This window comes from Scyliorhinus torazame, chromosome 5 (genome assembly GCF_047496885.1).
Source record: "Scyliorhinus torazame isolate Kashiwa2021f chromosome 5, sScyTor2.1, whole genome shotgun sequence".
In the NCBI taxonomy this organism is placed as follows: Eukaryota; Metazoa; Chordata; class Chondrichthyes; order Carcharhiniformes; family Scyliorhinidae; genus Scyliorhinus; species Scyliorhinus torazame.
Window position 1 is genome coordinate 142,038,985 of NC_092711.1, and position 15,849 is coordinate 142,054,833.

General features: G+C 52.5%; 1 protein-coding gene and 1 pseudogene across 2 annotated transcripts; one reads left to right on the plus strand and one right to left on the minus strand.

Annotated features, from left to right (window-relative positions):
• Positions 1–204: 204 nt before the first annotated feature.
• On the minus strand, positions 205–15,734 carry LOC140419879 (putative nuclease HARBI1). 2 transcript variants are annotated; one of them, XM_072503921.1, is made up of 2 exons: positions 15,496–15,734; positions 205–1,838 (listed from the first exon to the last, which is right to left on the minus strand). In XM_072503921.1, the coding sequence occupies exon 2, from the start codon at positions 1,830–1,832 to the stop codon at positions 387–389; it is 1,446 nt and encodes a 481-aa protein (XP_072360022.1). In that variant the 5' UTR covers positions 1,833–1,838; positions 15,496–15,734; the 3' UTR covers positions 205–386. The 2 variants fall into 2 exon arrangements, with proteins under 2 accessions (XP_072360022.1, XP_072360021.1); XM_072503920.1 differs by lacking the exon at positions 15,496–15,734 and adding an exon at positions 3,201–3,432.
• LOC140419886 (josephin-2 pseudogene) lies at positions 3,442–10,192 on the plus strand (annotated as a pseudogene).
• Positions 15,735–15,849: the final 115 nt, after the last annotated feature.

Genomic DNA, 15,849 nt, shown 5'->3' on the forward strand with positions numbered 1-15,849 from the left:
CCTGTGCTGCACCCCCTAAACGTTCACGAGCAGAGGGCCCTGGACCTCGCTGGGGGATCCGCCACCCGGGAGGTCGCGACACCCAGCTCGGAGGTGCAGAAGTGAGACAACCCTGCATGTCCTCACCCCCCCCCGCCCCGCCCCCCCCAACCCGTCATAGTCTCCCTCACACATTGCCCACTGCAGCCTCGATCCCCTCCCCCCACACACTCATGCCACTGCACCCTCGCTCCCCTCCCCCCCTCACACTGGGCACCCACAACCACCATACACCCCCACCGTGTCTAACGAACCCCAAATCTTTATGTTCCCCAGGGCCAGTGCCGGGGGGGGGGGGGTTGCTGTGTGGTGCCCGTGTGCAGGAGTGACGGTGCAAGTGGCAGTGTTCAGCAAATCCCACCCCCACAGTGCGTGAACCGTGTGGCCACCAACACGTCGCGTGCCCGCTGTCCGCGGCGGTGCTGTCGTGCAGCCTCCTGGACGTAACCAGCACGCGAACAGTGTCTGTGTCCTGCGCCCCTCCCCTCATCCTGATGCGCGCCATCATCCTCCTCCTCTACATCCTCCTCTTCCCCACCCCCCTCGTTTGCGTTACCTCCGGTGCCGTCGGGTCCTCCCTCCGACTCCTCCACCAGGTCATCTCCCCTCTGCATGGCAATGTTGTGCAGCGCACAGCAGACCACAACCATGCGACCGACCCTGTCAGGCCGGTACTGCAGGGCCCCTCCGAAGCGGTCCAGGCATCTGAATCGCATCTTCAGCAGGCCGAAGCACCGCTCCACCACACCCCAGGTTGCTGCATGTGCCTCATTGTATAGGCTCTCCGCGTTGGTCTGAGGCCTCCGTATTGGCGTCATCAGCCATGACCTCAACGGATAGCGCTTGTCGCCGAGCAACCAGCCCCTCAGCCGGGGGGGACATCCATCGAACATTGCGGGGATGAATGACTGTGCCAGAATGTAGGCGTCATGCACACTCCCGGGGTACTTTGCACACACGTGCATGATCTTCATGTGGGGGTCGCACACCACCTGAATGTTCATGGAGTACGCGCCCTTTCTGTTCATGAACACTTCCCTGTTGTCTGCAGGTGGGTGCATGGGGACGTGCACACCATCGATGACACCCTGGACCATCGGTATCCCGGCCACCTTGGCGAATCCACGTGCCCGTGCTTCCTGCTGTGCTCGGTCCTCGGGGAATTTTATGTACTTGTCCGCGATGGAGTACAAAGCGTCGGTGACGGCCCTGATGCACCTGTGGACCGATGCCTGTGATATTCCGGAGAGGTGCCCGCTCGGCGCCTGGAAGGAACCGGTCGCATAAAAGTTTAGGGCCACCGTCACCTTGACGGAGACTGGTAACGCATGTCCTCCACCAGTTCCAAGTGGTGCGAGGTGCGCCAAGAGGTGGCATATATGTGCGACCGTCTCCCTGCTGAACCGTAGTCTCCTCCTGCATGTGATGTCCGGTAGGGCCTCGAACGACATTCTGACACGGTACACCCTCGGCCTTGCTGGACGCCTGTGGCGCCCTGGCACCACCATCAGTGGATCCTCCTGTTCCTCCTCCTCCTCCCCAAGCACTTCCTCTGCATTCCTCGCCGTCAGGGGGTCAATGTTCCCCTCGGCATCCCCCTGTACATTCGGGTCGTGAGCGCCTGCGGCCTGCGCGGCGACGATGGGCCACTCCACGGCCATCCCCTCTGCTGCAGCAGCAACCGCTGCATCTGTAGCCACTGTGGGCCGTTTGACTCTACGCTGCCGGATGGCAAACTCCAGAGCTGCGGCTCCAACCACGGCAGTGAACATCGCTGTCTGGTTGGCATACATGGTGACCTGCAGGAGGGTGGAGGGGGCAGAGAAACAACATGTTACATGGAGGTTCTTCCACACCTCGCCAGCCGGGTTGCATGGGATACCTGTGTGCCCCGGTGGGATGGTCGCGCTGCAGATACGCACCCAGCCTAACATCTGGTCACTGTCTGCGTCCAACGGTCAGTTCACACCATACTCCTCACCAGTGTGCCAGTCGCCTGTGCCCATCAGCCACACGGCAACCCGCGGCCGTGTCCCCGTCACCATCCTGCCATATCAGGGCGGCTGACATGTGACATCCGCGGATGGACGATACCATCCACACTCTCCCTCATCCCCCCCTCCCACTTGCACACGCTCCCTCATCCCCCCTCCCACCTGCACACTCTCCCTCATCCCCCCCTCCCACCTGCACACTCTCCCTCATCCCCCCCCTCCCACCTGCACACTCTCCCTCATCCCCCCCCTCCCACCTGCACACTCTCCCTCATCCCCCCTCCCACCTGCACACTCTCCCTCATCCCCCCTCCCACCTGCACACTCTCCCTCATCCCCCCTCCCACCTGCACACTCTCCCTCATTCCCCCTCCCACCTGCACACTCTCCCTCATCCCCCTTCCCAACTGCACACACTCCCTCATCCCCCCTCCCACCTGCACACTCTCCCTCATCCCCCCTCCCACCTGCACACTCTCCCTCATCCCCCCGTTGGCCGCAGCCTTCTCGGGGAGGCCGACCCGATCTCCAGGAGCTGCGGAACAGTCCGCTCACCTCCTCACTGGTCGGCGTCAGCCAGCATGACTGGCTGACGACTTTAAATAGCAGGTGTGAACGGCGATGGCGTGAACTGGGGTCACGCCATCGGCCCATCCGGCCTGAGAATAGCGGGGGTGGCGGAGAATCGCCATTTTGGGTGTCTCGGGCGATTCTCCGGCCTGCGCCGTGCGGAACTCGACGGGGACGTTCTTGCCGCTTGGGTGAATTGCGGGAGGGTGTCAGACCGGCGTCGCGGGGAAATCTGGCGACCCAACCGGCGTGGGAGCAGAGAATCGCGCCCAAGGTATATAGTCAACATTTCCCCCTAAGGAAGAGGAGGGAACTAGAGGGCATAGGTTTAAGGTGAGAGGAGAGAGATACAAAAGAGACCAGAGGAGAAGTTCACACAGAGGGTGGTGAACATCTGGAACGGCTGCCAGAGGCAGTGGTAAGACGGGTACAAATTTGTCCTTTAAAAAGCAGTTTGAAGTTACATGGGCAGGGTGGGTACAGAGGGATATGGGCCAAATGCTGGCAAGTGGGACTAGCTTAGTGATAGAAACGGGGATTGAAGGTGAAAATGAGAAAATAAATGGAAAGGGGCAGAAAAGAAAGTGTTTTACTCACAGATGTTGGAGACAGGAAGAAGTTTTCAGTCTGTGTGAGGCCCCAGGTTTCCTCATTGTCCAGCTTCCACGTTCGAACAACGGGGGAGCTGATTGGATGGTGGAAGAGAGTCCTTCCGGTTCACCAACTCTACCCATTGGTCAACAACCTTCCTCCGCCTCACTCATTGTTCCCCCTCCTCGAGACAAGGTTTCCAGGCAACCGGCTGACAGCTCCGGCCAGAACAAGAAGCCTCTCGGTGATTTCCCCGGCCCGGGACTGAGCATGTCCGAGGGAGAAGAAAGACTGCGCATGTGCGAGGGAAAGCTCACCACTGACCTTTCTGCTAAGGCGTTGACCAATGGGAAGGGTTGGATGACCGGAAGGACTCTGGTCCTCCAGGCAATCAACGCGGGCTTTGTGTGAATGGAGCTTGAACATCATACAGACTGAAACGTCCTGTCCGCAACATCTGTGAGTAAAACACTTTCTTTTTTTCCCCTTTTCCATTTCTTTTCTCATTCTGACCTTCAATTGGTCACTTGCAGCAACTGAAGGGAAAGCAAGTGAATCCAGGGAGGGTGCAGACTCTGCAAAGGTTGGCCCTGGTCTCTCTCTCTCTCTTAAATACATTGACATCCTTTGCTCCCTCAGCTTCACACATTTATTTGTCGAGACTCTCTGAAGCTCAAATACGACAACTATAAACCATCCATGAGCCCTGCCCCTGACCAGCCTGTAATATAACAGGGGCCGGTTTAGCTCAAGTTGTTTGGACAGCTGGTTTGTGATGCGGAGGGAGGCTTCAATTCCCGGCTGAGGTTATTCATGAAGGCACCAGCTTCTCAACCTTGTATCGTGCCTGAGGTGTGTTGATCCTCAGGTTAAATCACCACCAGTCAGATATACCTCCCAATGGGGAAAGCAGCCTATGGTCATCTGGGACCTTGGCGACTTTACCTTTAATCTAACAATTGAATCCACGCCACATAATCCTCACCGATTCCGAAGCCTCGAACCGTATGCACCAGATAATTCGACTCGAGCAAAAACTTTCTCTGCATCGAAGGAGATCACCAGCCCATTCACTGTGTATTTCTGAAAAGCCTGAATCACATTCAGCAACCTTCCAACATTGTTACTGGAATGTCTTCCCCCATATAAACCCAGACTGGTCCCCCCGACCCGCACGATTGTTTGAAGGATGTCCTCCAGCCTTCTCGCCAAACTTTAGATCGTAATTTGAAGTCAAGGTTCAAAAGAGATATTGGCCAAGAAGAGGCACACTCCTCTGGGTCCTTCAGAATCAAAGAGATAGTAGCCTCCCGAACAGTCGATGGCAGCATCCCTGAGTCAAAAGAGTGACAATACATACCCATCAAAGGGTCCAACAACAAATCCTCAAGCTCCCGATAAAACTCACACCCACAGCCATTCCGGTCCCGGTGCTTTACCCGGCTGCAGCTCCTTCATGGCCTTTGAAACCTCTTCCCCTGAAAGGGGAGCATTAAGAGGCTCACACTGGCTTTCTGAGGCCTCAGGGAAGAGAATAAATGCTCCATATCCAGCAACACTTCACCAGACTTCAGAGACTTTCTAATCTTGCATAGAATTCCCCAAATCCCGGTTATCTCCTCTCTCCTCACAACCCTTTTCCCTCCCCCAAGCCGCACAGAGGGAATTGTTCCAATGTCGGCCTTTTTCTTTGTCAAACAGGTCATGTATTTGCTCGGTTTATTCCCAAAGTCGTACATCTGCCTCGCAAACCTTTCTTGACCTGCTGCATCAATAGGGAATCCAAAACCACTCTTGTCTCAGGAAGCTCCTTCAGCAATAGCTTATTTGAATCTCTTTATAATTCTGCTCGCCCTTCGTGAAACAAACCCCCAGACATTGCTGGTTCTTCAGCATTCGAGCATAAACTTTACATGTCTCCCATAAAATGGAGGGGGGAATACCAGGGGTCGAGTTAACCCAAAGGAAGAACTCAAACTCGTTCTTAAAATGCTTAGTAAATGAAGTATCTCTTATCAGAGAGGCAGCAAACCTCCACATTCTCGACCTGTGGTGAACTCTCGAGTAGAATTCCAGAGAAACAGGGGGATGGTCCACAATCGATGGTCACGACGGTGCAAGAGGACACTAGGTGTAGGATCGTCCTTGACATAAAAATGTTGTTGATTCTAGTATGACATTGATTAGGGCTATAAGAAGGTAAAATCTCCGCCCCTCAGGTGCAACGTTGTCCAAACATCCACAGAACCCCCCTTCTCACAAGTAAAGGCCGATGCCCTAGCTTGCGGCGGGTGCGGGGGGGGGGGGCTGTTCCTGGTAACCGGGAGTTTATCTACCAGAGGATTTAAGTGGCAGTTGAAGTCGCCAACCATAAAAGACTTAGTTGAAGCTAACTCTGCAAAATGCACAAAGGCCTTAGTAATGAACTCCGGGGAGTAATTCAGGGATCCATAAACATTCATTATTGAAGCAACATCACCATGCACTGAACCTCTAATGATCACATATCTATCTCCTTTGTCCTTGGTGCAGGTTTCAACCTTAAAAGGGATATTTTTATTAATAAGGATTGCCACATCCCTGCTACTTGATGAAAAGGAGATGAAAAAACCTGCCCCGCCCAATCCCGCCTCAATTTAAAGTGTTCCTCATCATCCAGATGAGTTTCCTGCAAAAAAGCTATGTCGACTTTTTCCTTAAGAAAGGAGAGGACAACCATAGATTTGAGCCAGGGAAGTGGGATCGGAAATTTTCGGAGATGGGATTGGAAAGGAATGAGGACACGAAAAGATTTATTTCTTGGGGGTCGTTTTGCGGGATTAAAGGAGCTGGGAGCGAAGTATGGGCTGGAGCAAGGGGAAATATTTAGATATATGCAGATTCGAGACTGCCAGAAAGTAGATACAGAGTTTCCCAGTAGAACCAGCTTCCACATTGCTGGAGGAGGTGCTGACGACAGGGGGACTGGGGAAGGGGTAGTATTGGCGGTTTACGGGGCTATTTTGGAGGAGGAGAAGGTGCCGTGTGTATTTATGTTTGCCCTATGTATTGTTCTCATGTATGGAATGATCTATCTGAACTGTACACAGAACAATACTTTTCACTGTATCTCGGTACACGTGACAATTAACAAATCCAATCCTCACCATTGAGGTGATAGTATTTCTAATCAGTAAGGCTACTCCACCCCCTCTGCCATATTCTCCGTCCCTCCTGTAAACTTTATAACCGGTATATTTGTCCAGTCCAGACCATCCTGCTACTTGTTTTTGGAACTGTATTGAGTTCCCCTGAGGCCGTCCCCTCCCCCTCCATTTATTAGTTTAAAGTCCTTCTGACCTCCCTATTTATCCTTTCCACGAGGACACTGGTCCCAGATCGGTTCAGGTGGCGACTGTCCCAACGGTACAGATCCCTCCTGTCCCAATACTGATGCCAGTGCCCCATGAAATGGAACCCCTCGTTCCCGCACCACTCCTTTAGACAAGTGTTTACTTCTGTAATTTTCTCATCCCTGTGCCAAATTTGTACGTGACTCGAGTAATAATCCAGAGATTATAACCCTTGAGAACCTGTTCTTTAATTTTGTGCCTCATTCCTGATATTCCCAAACAGGTCCTCTTTCCTAGTCTTGCCAATGTTGTTTGTCCCAATGTGGACCACAGCAACTGGATCCTCCCCCCTCCCTCTCCAATATCCTTTCAAGCCAGTTAGAGATGCCCCTCACCCTGGCACCGGGCAGGCAACATACCATGTGGGACTCTCGGTCCTGCTTCCAAAGGATGTTATCAGTTCCCCTAATTATAGAATCCCCGACAACTACCACTTCCTCCCCCCGCTTGAATGGCCTCCTGTACCAGGGTGCAGTGGTCAGCCAGCTCATCCTTCCTACAGTCACTGCTCCGATACCCTGCCCCTCCGAGTCCGCTCCCTGGAGACTCGGCTGTGAATCCCCGAGATAAGGTTTCTGTACTCACAGCTCCGACACTCCATCCCTCTGAGTCCACTCCCTGGAGACTAGGTATGGGGAATAGGTATTGGGGAATGAGAGGAAGGAATGTTCCATAGAAACAAGAATTCTCTGTTCTGAATTTCTATCCTGTACTGAGTGTTGACTTTTGTAAACTCCTTTTACAGATATTACAAGAGGAGGAATTACAGACAGAAATCTCAATTGTCACGTCTCGGTCTTACAGAGTCACTCGATACCTTGGGATCTGAGTATCATCGGACTTTGAACCTCGAAGGAGAAACGTTTGCCCGATCTGTCGGCATCAAAAGATTTTAAACATCAGTGTGACTGGAAAAGCACCGAGACACACGCACCCGAGTGAGAGTGTTCCAGGGGACTGACTGTGGAAAGAGTCCAAGTCTCTGTCCTCGAGGAGCTCCCGCTGTTGGCCACTGTCTATGCCGATTTCGGGGGTTTCCCCGTTTTTTTTGCTCCCCCCCCCACCTCCGATTTCCGGCAGCCTTTGGGGCTGTACCGGGCGTCCAGCCGGGCCGGTTTCAGAACCGGTGAGGAACCCCACGCGAGTGTCTGGCGGCCGGAGCTGAGGTGTCGGGCCCGGACGCACGCATTTGGAGCAACGGGGGTGGAGCCAAACTGAGGATGAGGCGGCAGGCCCGAAGCCAGGGCGCAATGTAGTGGAGATGTTCCACACCGGGTGGCTCCCGCCTAGAGTGTGTTTTTTTAAGAAGTCGGAAATCCGGTCCCGGGGGACGTTTTGAGGAATATTTTTTAAAAATATTTTTGAAGACTTTTTTTTTAGATTGAAGGAAGAAAAAGAAAAACAATAAGTCGTTAAAAGATAAAAAAGGGCTCTCCGTCCGGGCCTGGTCGGGAATGGCGCATCCTCGGGGTTGGCAGTGACTCACCTGGCGGCCTGTCCTCACTCTCCGGGTGTGGGGATGTCGGAGCCCCTCCCGGGTGTGGGGATGTCGGAGCCCCCCTCGGGTGTGGGGATGTCGGAGCCCTCCCCGGGTGTGGGGATGTCGGAGCCCCCCCCTCCGCTGTACCACGAGCGGCAGCGCCTGGAGCTCTGCGCCCTCCATGCCCTCAACAACCTCCTGCAGCAGCCGCTCTTCACCCAGCAGCAGCTGGACGGGCTGAGCGGCCAGCTGGCTCCCGACTCTCTGGTGAATCCACATCGCAGTTTGTTAGGAACTGGGAACTATGATGTCAACGTCCTCATGGCCGCCTTGCTAACTCAAGGTCTCGCTGCGATTTGGTGGGATAAACGCAAGTCGCTCAGCAGCTTGGTGCTGAGCCGGGTCCATGGCTTCATCCTCAACATTCCTTCCAACATGACGCTGGGCTTTGTCTCGCTCCCCATCCAGCGCAAGCACTGGGTGGCAGTCAGGCAAATCAACGGGGCCTACTACAACCTGGACTCCAAACTAAAGGCCCCAGTTCCAATCGGGAATGAGGAGGAACTGAGGAAGTTCCTGCAGGACCAGATCGCCCAGGATCCCTGTGAGCTGCTGCTGGTGGTGCCGAGGGAGGTGGAGGAGGACGGAAGCTGGCTGCTCGCTCCCTGAACGCGAGACGCGGGAGATCGGACAGCGGGAGCGGTGAGGGGGGGGGGGGAAGGTCTCGCCGCCGATGGCGGGCTGACTCAGACCTCCAGCTGAGACGGATTAAGCAAGCGCGCTGGGGAGGTGGAAAAAATAATTGGAAACTCTAAATTTATTTTTAAAAAGAATTTGAAATGTTTAAAGAGACAATATCAGCAGGACTGTTATTGAATCATTGCCTCTATCATTTCCTATATTGCTCCATCGTCATAGTTTAAGTTCATTGACCAGACTGAAACAAACAGGAATGGGGTTTTAATACATAATATTATGCAATGTTGCTTGATGGTACAGTTAGAACTCAGCTCAATTCCTCGAGGTCACTCTCTCATTGGGAATATCACATCATTAAATAAAAGAATGACACCAATCACTGGGGGGAAAAAAAAGATGCAAAAAGCAGCGGCGAAGAAGGGAGGAAACGTGGGTTCGCCGTCGAATGAGAGGACCAGCAAAAGCACTGACAAGATGGCAGATGCCGGACCGCAAGGTGGGGCCGCATTGCTTACGGTGGAACAGATGACCGAGGTGATGGCTGTGGAGCTGGAGAAGCAGTTTGCGAGGCACATGGAGGCTTTGAGGAAGGAGATGGCGGTCGCACTGAGATCATTGGTGGAGGAGGCAATTGCCCCGGTGAGGGTAGCTGTGGCAAAAAGACATCGACCGAGGTGAGCGAGCAGGGCAAGAAGATGAAGTGGAGGAGGCCGTGTCGCAGCACAGCGACCAGCTCACCTCGATGTGGGACGAGATGCGGAGGGTGGTGGAGGCTAACAGAGGACTCCGAGCAAATCTGAGAATTGTGGGCTTGCCCGAAGGGACAGAGGGCTCAAGGCCAACAGAGTACTTTGCTAAGGTGCTGGCGGAGTTGATGGGAGAGAGTGAGAACCCTCCCGGTTTGAGCTGGACCGAGCTCATCAGTCGTTAAGGCCAAAGCCCAAAGTAAATGAACCGCCAGGAGCAGTAATTATCTGCTTCCATGAATACCACATGAAGGAGAAGGTGTTCAGCTGGGCGAAGCAGAAGCCCGAGGTGCAGTGGGATGGTGTGGAGTTTGGGTTTACCAGGACTTGACGGTGGAGTTGGCAAAGAGACGAGCACCATTCGGCCGAGTAAAGGCAACATTTACAACAAGGGGGTGCGACTTGGTGTGGTATACCCGGCAAAGCTGAGGGTGACGTATAACAGTGGAGGCGGTTGAGGCGTTCGTGCAGGCAGAAGGCTTGGGACAGACGTGAGGAGCGGAGCTGGAAGAGAGACTGTGGTTGGGGACCTGGAAAATGTATAAATGCTATAACTTTCTTTTCATTGTCGTGTATTGTAATTTTCTTTACTTCACATTGTTACAGAGTTTTTATTGTTTGGGTTCATTGGTATTCTGTGTTGCGATGGTTATATGTTATTTTAATGGTTATTTTAATGAATTGTATGGGATGGATTGTTGTTTTTCTCTGGGGCTGGGTGGGAGGTGACAGTATACCTTGGGGGGAGGAACCTGTGCAAGCTAACTAAAGTTGGCTAGTGAACGGAGGTGAGGTGAGAGGAGGGCTGCGGACATTGGAGCCTGGTTGGCAGGTTTTGATGGGCCTACGAGCCGAGCAAGGGGGGGGGGGGGGGGTCGATACAGGGAGACTTTTTTTCGAGAGGAAGTGCAGGGGGGGGGAATTCTGGGAGGGGTGGGAAGGAGTTCGATGTTAATAATGGATAGGGGTGGGTAAGGCTCATGGGGCAGGGCCCGGTGGTATGATGGTGGTTAAGAAGGGGGGGGGGGGGGGAGTGAGAGACCCTCAGTTAGGATAGTCATGTGGAACGTGAGGGGGTTGGGAGGTCCAGTCAAGAGGTCAAGGGTGCTTGCGCATCTTAAAGGTTTGAAAGCTGATGTAGCAATGCTGCAGGAGACTCACTTGAGGGTGAAGGACCAGGTGAGACTTAAAAAGGGGTTGGTTAGTCAGATGTTTCACTCTGGATTTGACGGAAGGGCTCGAGGGATAGCGGTAATGGTCAGCAAAAGAGTACGCTTCCAGATGGAGAAGGTGGTGGCAGATCAGGGAGGTAGGTATGTGATTGTGACAGGGGCACTGGAGGGGAGGTTGGTGGCACTAGTAAGTGTATACGGTCCCAATTGGGACGATGTGGCATTCGCAAAGAAGGTGTTTGGGGCTGTCCCCGACTTGGACACACGAACTGAGTGGGGTTGGAACTTGGTGCAGGAGCCAAGGTTAGACAGGTCACGGCTGCGCTCTCTGGTCCCATCAGGGGGGGGTGAAGGAGTTGGCTGGGCTAATGGTGGAAATGGGAGGGGTAGACCCGTGGAGGTTTCTGTGAGAATTTACGTTCCTTTTGCCCTCAGTCTGGTCTCAGTAATAGAACAGTACAACTGGAACGGTCGGTCATATAAGGGCCTGCCCAGGGCTGGGGCTTGTAATAAGGCCTGTTTTAAGAGACGGAAGGCTTCGAGGGCCTCGGTGGCGAGAGTAAAAGTCCCTTCCTTGCTGGCGTAAGGCGTCAGCAGCTTAGTATAGACAGCGATGTTTGGTATCCACTGCCTACAATAATTTACCATGCCCAGCCAGTGACAGACCTCCTTGGCTGTGGTAGGGGCGGGAGGTTGGCACATAGGTTCAATTCAACTGGTTTCGAGACTTCTTTCTGTGGCTGTGAGTAGGACTCCCAGGAACTTGACTTTTGTCTGGGCCACCAGTACCTGGGATTGTGAAACAACCTAGCCCAGTGAGGATAGGTGATTTAATAATTGTATCACATCTTCCCTGTTACTGGGCTCATCGGGGCTGACTATCAACAGGTCATCTACGTACTGTACGAGAGTGGAACCATGTTTCAAATTCAGAGTCTGGAGTTGAGTCTGCAGACATCTGGAGAAGAGAGTGGGTGAGTTAACAAATCCCTGTGGAAGTCGGGTCCAGGTATACTGCTGTCCATTGTAGGTGAAGGCAAACAAATACCGGCTTTCAAGCGCGAGTGGGAGAGCAAAGAAAGCGTGTTGGAGGTTGACTCTGGCGAAGACCCGGGCTCAGGCTGGGATTTGAGCCAGTATGTGGGCGGGATTAGGGACGAGGGCATGTAATGGCTGCGTGATGGCATTAATTGAACGCAAGTCCTGTACTAGCCGGTACTGGTCCGGTTTGCCTGATTTGGACACCGCAAAGTATGGGTGTGTTACATTCAGATTGGCACGGGACCAGGATCCCCTGTTGCAACAGTCCTTGGATTAATCTGGCTACAGATGGGATGGCTTGAGTTTCAGGGGCTTTGTCGAATGGAGGGCAGCGTCACATGGTCCTTAATGGATGTAACCTCCGCCTGTCCCACCTGTGACGGGTGATCCGCCCAAACCTGAGGGTTAACATATTCCAAAACGTCGCGCCCCAGATGATGCTGGAGTCGGGTGTTAACCGTCTCGGGCCTCGGAGTACCGTACGGAAGTGCCGTCTGGCAGTACCTGGAGTGCATATTCTGTCTGATCCGATTGGTCCACCGCCCTCCTTACCATAAGCCCCAGATCCTTGGCATGGTATGGGTTGTGGACCTGGCGTGTAATATGGGGGGCCACGGAGGCGGATTGTTGCCATAAATGTGGTGGTATTGTAACAAAGTCGGCTGTACCTTCTTGTCCCGTGACTGTGGCTGTAATCGTGATTGGCCATCCGGTCCCAACTAACGACCGATATTTGTCCTCTAATTCCTGGCTCTGTCCGGTTCTGTCATAAGCCAGGGTAACGTGGGACAGCGAATGTTCTATGTCCAACGTCCACCACTGGGGTGTAGTAGAGACATAACACTGTTGTCTCGGCCTCCATGATTGAACCATTACCCCCTTGTCCCCGCATTCCAGCCGCAGCTGGAAGATACACAGTAGATCTCGGGCCAGCAAATTGCAGTCCAATCCGGTGGTGACGACAAATTGATGATCTGTCGACTCATTCTCATAAGTTGCCTTCACCGATTCTGAAATGGGATACTGACGCACCTGGCCTTGGAACCCCAACAAATGCTGGGTGTGGTCGGATAGTGGTAGCTGGAGTTCCGATTGCACTGAACACATGGCTGCTCTGGTGTCGATCATAGATGGGTAATGTTGATCTCCTATCTGCAGAGAAACGATGGGTTCTCTGTCCGAATGGAGAGTCCGTATGACTAAATTGGCTCGCCAGTCTTGTGGGAAGGGGTTTGCTTGGGGGACGTCGGTGTACCTCGTCTGCCCTCCCCTTGGTGGGTACCCCCTCCTTTGCGTTGGGTATCCTCCTCCTGCCACCTGTCTTCTAAATGGACATTCCTGCTGCCAGTGATCTGCGTGGCCACAGTTGAAACATGAATTATTCCCTCTATATCCCGGCCTTTTTCCGGTGGACCAATGGCCCCGCAGAGGGAGTGGCAGTTGCAAGGTTGCTGGTGCATACGGCGGGCCATGGAGAGGGGCTGAAGATCCATTTGGGTGGGTTTGATATCCTCCCCCGTGTTGATCCACCCACCCGAGGTCACAATATTGGGGTTCCAGCTGGTAAGCCACCGTACCTGCGCTCAGTTGGGGTCTCGGATCTTCCTTTTTTGTGACATACTCGGTCTTAATTTGTAACTGGGCCTCCTTCTTGGCCTCCGCCCTCCTTCCAGTAAAATCTAACTTCCTGGGCCATCTGGGAAGGGTCGTTCTCTGTCCAATTCATGTTATTACACTTCACAGCGGTGGCCACGGAAGGTGGTAGGCAATGCATTAACATAGCACAATATTGAGGGGAATTCTGACCATTTTGATATGGTAAGTCACCTGATTGCCCACGATAGATTTCATTAAAGCGTTCCAGAAATTCCTCTGGCTCCTCAGTCTTTTTGGGTTTGATATCTAGGATGGCAGAGATGTTTATGGGCTTTTGAAACGTGGCACTTCATGCATTCAGGATTTGTGCCGGTCTATCATCGTCCAGGGCATGGGCCTGTTGAAGTGCCGCGTGGTCGGCATAATTCAAATGGTTGAGATGACTGCGGTATTCGGCTGGGGTTAAGACCTGTTGGACTAGGGCCCAGAGGTCCCTAGAGTCTGCTTGATAAACTGAGATGGTGGTTCTCAGATAGTCCAAAAAGCATCAGGGAATTTCTTCCTGTCTGTGATTGCAGGTAGAATAGCCATCATCTCACTGGGTCTCCACGGAAAGTAAACATCTATCATGGGCTGAGCTGCCGCTGTAGCGACATCAGGGTTGGGCATTTCCTAATCGGTAACTGTCTCGGAGTCTCGCTAGGGGGCGTCAAAGGTGGTGCAGGTAGGGGAGATTCCTCTTCAGAGGCGTCGGAGTCCTTCCCTTCTGATATGGGGGGCTCCGGTTCTTCAGAACCGTCCCTGTCCTCGTCCCGTGGTAACAAAATTTTCTGTCCTCTCATCTTGGCCTTAAAGGATCTAGGTCGTAGGCGTAATTATTTCCGGGTGGTCTCAAGATGCCTTTTTCATTGTCCGAGATCGGGTCCTCCAGCCGACCTGGCTTGTATAGCGGGGTTTCCCTTTTCTAACGGGTGTCGGGGGTGAGGAATTAGGACCTGAGCTATCAATTGAAGGAGCTGGCAGCGGTGCCTCCGGAGCTACTAGACGATCGGCCAGAGGGGGAGGGATAATCGTCTGGGCCTGTGAGACTGAGTCTAAAGGGACTGGAGTGGCCAGAATGATTTGAATCTGTGGAACAGCGACTGGATATAAATTATGATACGCTGGCGGCTCCGGAGGTGGCGAAGGCAATGCCTCTGGTGCCGTCGGGACCCTACCGGACATGGTCCAATTCTCTAGGTCGTTGTCTACCTCTGTCAATGCAAGGCCAGCCATTGAACTACGTAGTCCACTTTTCTCACTCGAGTCTGCCCTTTTAGGTGTCTCCCTTTCCTTCTGTGATGGGGCTGGTTTAGCACACTGGGCTAAATTGCTGGCTTTTAAAGCAGACCAAGGCAGGGCAGCAGCACGGTTCAATTCCCGTACCAACCTCCCCGAACAGGCACCAGAATGTAGCAACTAGGGGCTTTTCACAGTAACTTCATTTGAAGCCTACTTGTGACAATAAGCAATTTTAATTTCATTTTTTCATTTTCTGTGCGCGTTTTTTGAATGCATACTCCTTTTTCAGAGTTTTCTGGTTCCCCCCTTCAATAATTGATATTGCCATTTTAGGGGCATTTTCTTGCCAATTTGATAACAGGGTTTTATCTTTCTCCTCTTGGCAATATTGCCTCCATAATCCAATTAACTCTTTGGCCTTCATTCCCTATTCTTTTTCCAGATTTTCTCCTGAATTTTCTTAACGATTTCCAAATTTTTGGTTCCCCCTAGTGGCCATTCATCTCCCAATTTCTTATTCAGAGCTGCGGAAAACTGTCTAAAGTCCCTTCCTTGGTCTGGGTATTTACCACATAATGCTTGTAACGAACTACCTGGGTCATTCGTGTTATCTAAACAATTCCCCATAATCTCGAACTATTCCTCAGACTGCGTTGTTCGCCACTGCAGTCCAAGAATGCAACTTAACTTAATCAATTCTAGTTTTCAACACACACGGAATTGAATTATCCCTGATATTCCCTCAGTTCTCTAATCGGCTTTTAACTGAACTATCACTAGGATATTCCCTTAGTTTCTAACTGAATTATCGCTAGGATATTCCCTCAGTTCTCATCGACCCTCAGTCGTACCTACATCGACTGAAATTTAATTTTTCTAATCCGCCAGACTGACCTTTGATCTCGTCGAGACAATCTTACATGACCATGGGTGAGTGATCAAACTTTTATCAGACTACGAGACAGAGGAAAACCAACATGGTTATTTTCCACCCACTCACATCGTGGGCCCATTTCCTCTCTCTCCGTCCAAGACTAGTTTAGTTCTGATTTCGCAGATGACCGGTGATCGTCTGTTGAGATCCCACTTCTGACACCAAATGAGAATTTTTGCCCTCAGTCAATATACCGAGTCGGATTGTAGGTAAAACAATTTACTTTATTTGTGCAGCTTTCAAGCTGACTCACTCTGCCAGAGTCTTGTCGAATCCCCAGAGTGAGTGAGGTACAGAACAAAGACTTTGTCTCA